Raw genomic sequence first — 4,953 nt, forward strand, 5'->3', positions numbered from 1 at the left:
TCATTAGGACGTGTATTTTATACTCACACATGGACACGGACACACACACATTTTAAAAGTTTAAATAGAGAGATATATATATAGGCATACTTTATACTCACGTACACAGTCAAGTATAGGTACTTGAGATGATAACACACATTGGCGGGGTTAGCGTTAAACATAATCCCAAAGTACGTAGACGTAGACAGCAACCTTACCGAAGCGGTGGTGGTATTATAAATAGTTTAATTAATAATCTACCATTCGAAGCGCACATACCCGGTTACAATTATTGCGGTCCGGGTACTAGATTGAAGGAGAGATTGGCTCGCAACGATCCTGGTGTGAATCCGCTCGACGAAGCTTGTAAATTACACGATATTGCCTACTCGCGTGACAACACATTGGAGGGACGTCATCAAGCAGATTTACGATTGGCCAAAGCTGCTGAAAATCGTTGGCGTGGTCACAATCCAATTGGTGAACGCATTGCCGCGTTAGCGGTAGATAAGATTATGAAATATAAAGTTAAACACGGTATGGGCATGGTCCCCATATCAAAAGTCATAAAAGCAAGTCGTGACGCTGTAAAAAAACAAATTGCGAAAAAGAAGGATACAACTACTAATACACTACTCAAAGTGGGTGTAAAAGCGGCAAAACATTTTGTTAAAGGGAAAATTGTCAAGGGGCAACAGAAACAGCGAGTCATCCCAATACCTAAGAGAGGCGGTTTCCTACCAGCTTTGATACCGCTACTGGGTGCTTTAGCCGCCACGGGAACTTTGGCCGGTGGTGTTACCACTGCTGCTAAAAATATTTATGAAATGGTAAATAATAGAAATAACAATGATACCGAAGGCAAGATTGTCGGTAGAGGTTTATATTTGGCACCTTATAAACGTGGAATGGGGCTCTACGTTACACCGGCTAATGAAGCAGAAGCGGCAGCAGTGGCAGCAACTGCAAAACCGATGAAGAAAAAAAAAACAAGAAATTAATTTTACCTCCAATGTGCAAAGCTCTCACCGATTTGGACATTGTGACATTTGCACGTAGAGAGAAAATCCCCTACTTTAGAGATGTTTTCATCCGAGATAATCTCCCAAATAAACCTCACTATTATGAAACTGGTATCATCAATTTAGACTCTCAGCGGGGTGAAGGTACGCATTGGTGTGCCTATGCGAAAAAGGGTGATTATTGTCTATATTTTGATAGCTTTGGTGATTTGAGACCACCTCGAGAGTTTATTGACTATATAAACGGTGCCGCAAATACCAAACTACAGCGCAACATGCGAATAGAGTATAATTACAATCGCCTACAGAAATTTAATACTGTAAATTGTGGACACTTGTGTTTGGATTTCCTGTGTACTAATGCTAAGCGTTTGTTTTAAATAAATATCACGAGCATTACATGTGTAGTTTCATTCTTACATTAAACGCCTACCCGTCAGCAGCAGCAGCTACGAGGGCTGCTACTTATGTATCCGGAAACACAAAAAATAACAAATATGTATAGTTATAAATGGTTTTATTGCCTTTGTATTTGTCCACCAAGATGAATGATGCACTTTTGCAAATGTTGAAACGACTTTTCATAGCACTTTTTCCATTCTGATCTTGGTATACAAAACGTGCATTTTGTAGGCAAGAACGGCTCTTTCGCGACTTATTCTTTTTTTTTGTACCAAATGTTCATGTAATATCTTACAAATGCTCGTCATACTATTGCCATGAGATGCCTCTATCTTGCGATATATACTATAACCATCTTGCATTATGAGCTCGTTCACAGCATCTATAGTTTGTGGGATAACAGCCGATTTTGAACGTTTTTTTTTATTCGTCCTACCGTAAATACCGTAATGTACTACGACCACAATTAATTCACTAAAACATTGACCTTCGATGGAACTTACTCCCCAAAAGTCGAAAAAAGTCGATCCTTGCACTATTTTTGAGTTATCTACTCCGAACATCGTAAAAAAAACATCTGCACGAAAATTTTCACAAGTAAATCCGTTGAAGGTGCAACAAAGAATTTTTTAAAGTAGTAATGCTACAATGTAAACCCAATTGATAGACATGTGAAACAAACTGTATTTTGCTTCCAAAGAGTTCCATTTTTATATGTTATATATATATTTTTAATATAGTTCCAGTAAGTTGCCCATTCCGGATACATAAGTAGCAGCCCTCGTATAATGTCCATGACATCATTCACAATTAGTCTGAGCGGTAACGAGTCTGTGTTGAATGTAAACTTTCAACCGGCTCTAGAATTGGACAATGATGGTTTTTACGAGTGTGCTCTCGTGTACTTTAAGACTTTCAACACTATTCCCAATGTTGATAAGAGCAATAATCTATTTCATTATGGGGATGATGTAATCGCGATTCCTGAAGGTTCATACGAGCTCTCCAGTATAATACACCTCTTGAAGGAGGAAATGACAAAGAGGGCCAAAGGGCCAGAGGGTGAAGGAATGGCGGTAGCAGATATCTTTGTAAACAACAATACCTCCAAGTGTTTGATATTCTCGCCAAAGTTTGATATTCACTTTGACAAGCCAAACAGCATAGGTTCATTGTTTGGTTTTTCACCGAAAAAGCTTAAGGCAAAAACATCACATTGGTCGGATAAAACAATCAACATAATCATTACAAACACTATAAGAATAGAGTGCAATATTGTGGAGGGCTCATTCGTAAACAACAAGCCGTCACATGTTTTACACGAGTTTTCACCTGACGTCCCGCCCGGCAATCAAATTATTGAACAACCTACCAACATTATATATCTACCGGTCAAGAAGAGTAACAATCGCATACAAAACATTGAATTGCGCATTGTAAACGAGCACGGTAACACGGTGAATTTCCGAGGTGAAAGCATTGCACTTCGTTTGCATATTCGTAAAAAGTAAAAAAAGAAATGATTATTCTTAACAATAAAAGCCTTGGTAACATCACCCCTACAATTAGTCGAGATCTTGCTCTCGTTGGGGCAAGTACTACTCGTCGTCGTCATCGTCGTATTAACAACGAGAGACAGCGCCAGTCACTACAACAACCAAAGAAATTGACTAGAGAAAATAGTGCATTTTTACAGAGTATCGGTTTTAAAGTATGTCCTCGTCATCTATATTAGACATTGGTGAGAAGGTGTTATTCGATGATAGAATAGAAAGTATTGAATTTCACCCGTACACTCCGTATAATGACTCTTTCAAAAATAACGACAACATCCACATATGCATCAACCGGCAAGATCTAATCCTACTACCGAGTCAGAGTCAAATATTAGTGGAAGGCACAGTGGAGAAAGGATGTCTACTGGTCAACAACGGTGCCGCATTTTTATTTCAAGACATTCGTTATGAATTGAACGGTGTGGAGATTGACCGAGCGAGAAACTGCGGTATCACGTCCACCATTAAGGGACTAGTTTCATACACCAAGGAAATGGACCATAGTCTTCAGACAGCGGGGTGGGAAGTCGGTGCTAAAAAAATACATGACAAGTTTACTATAACTATACCACTATCCCATTTCTTGGGTTTCGCCGAGGACTATAAAAAGGTTATTATGAAAGGGAAACACGAGTTGATATTAAATCGCGCCAGTACAGATGTAAACTGTTTAGATTTAGCACCCGTTGATGCGGACAAGGTACCGCAACCGCCAATTCCAAATGATGAGATTGAAATCAGTCGTGTCACATGGAGGATGCCAGTCATAAAAGTATCTGATAAGGAGAAACTGCGTTTAATGTCGTATGTTGAGAGGAGCATACCGGTTCAGATAGCGTTCCGCACGTGGGAACTGTACGAATATCCCATACTACCTGCCTCACAACGTCATATTTGGTGTATCAAGACTAGCACTCAGCTGGAGAAACCTCGCTATCTCATTGTTGGTTTCCAAACGGATCGTAGAAACGACAAGACCAAAGATATGAGCATATTTGACCATTGTAATCTTACCAATTGCAGGGTGTATTTGAACGCACAGTATTATCCATACGATCCCTTTTCGGCCGAATTTAAAACCAACAACTATGCGCTCTTATATGACGCATTTACCAATTTCCAACGGTCGTACTACAACCGTGATCATACCAGCCCTCAAGTGAATTATGCTCATTACAAGACACAGTCTCCATTAGTAGTCATCGACGCGTCAAGACAGTGTGACAGCTACAACTCGGGAGCTGGTGCTATTGATATTAAATTGGAAATGGAGTTTAAGGAAAATGTGCCTTCTAACACCATCACGGCATACTATCTAATTATCAATGATTCACTGTTTGAGTACAACGCTCTCACTAGTACCACACGTAAAATGATTCAGTAGACCATTGACCGCCCTCACGTGTAAACGTGCCTTGGACCTTTTTTAATTAAAAAAAGAATTATTCAAATATTTTTTCACCTTCTTACACACCGTCGATTGATTGTTCCGGTGATGGTGCCGCTGCTTGATGCTGTGAGCTGAGCAAGAGTGTCTACAACCTCAAACGCTGTCCTGCTGGTGCAAGTGCTCTGATTGAAAATATCCATGTATACTTGAAGTTGCAGTTTATTGAGGCTAAAATCAGACTAGATGCCTGTGTCAGTTTTAATGGACGATATGAACTCATCTGTGAAGAATGGAATGCAATGTTTGCGGAAAAAGTTGAAGTCATCGGAAACTTCTTTCATAACCCAATGAGTGTTTCACCAGAGCTGATTCAGTGCAATCGTCTTCGGATGTGTATCTCTCCAGTACCGTTACTTTTACTCACCTGTGCCGACGACAACGAACCCATGACAAACTCGCACCCCTTGGTGATTAACCACATGGAATGGAGCCATATCGAACATGTTGTGGAGTGTATTAACGCACGTATCGGATACTTGAACAAAACAAAGTCTACCTACGAGAACCGTCTCAACTTTTTCAAGAAACATTTCAAGATATA

The 4,953-nt window shown here is 39.9% G+C and overlaps 1 protein-coding gene across 1 annotated transcript; it reads left to right on the forward strand.

Moving 5' to 3' along the window:
• Positions 1-3,119: 3,119 nt before the first annotated feature.
• Positions 3,120-4,346, forward strand: LOC134677245 (uncharacterized). Its single transcript, XM_063535677.1, has one exon. It carries the CDS (start codon positions 3,120-3,122, stop codon positions 4,344-4,346), a length of 1,227 nt encoding a protein of 408 aa, XP_063391747.1.
• The last annotated feature ends 607 nt before the right edge of the window (positions 4,347-4,953 follow it).

This window comes from Cydia fagiglandana, chromosome 26 (assembly GCF_963556715.1).
Source record: "Cydia fagiglandana chromosome 26, ilCydFagi1.1, whole genome shotgun sequence".
Lineage (NCBI taxonomy): Eukaryota > Metazoa > Arthropoda > Insecta > Lepidoptera > Tortricidae > Cydia > Cydia fagiglandana.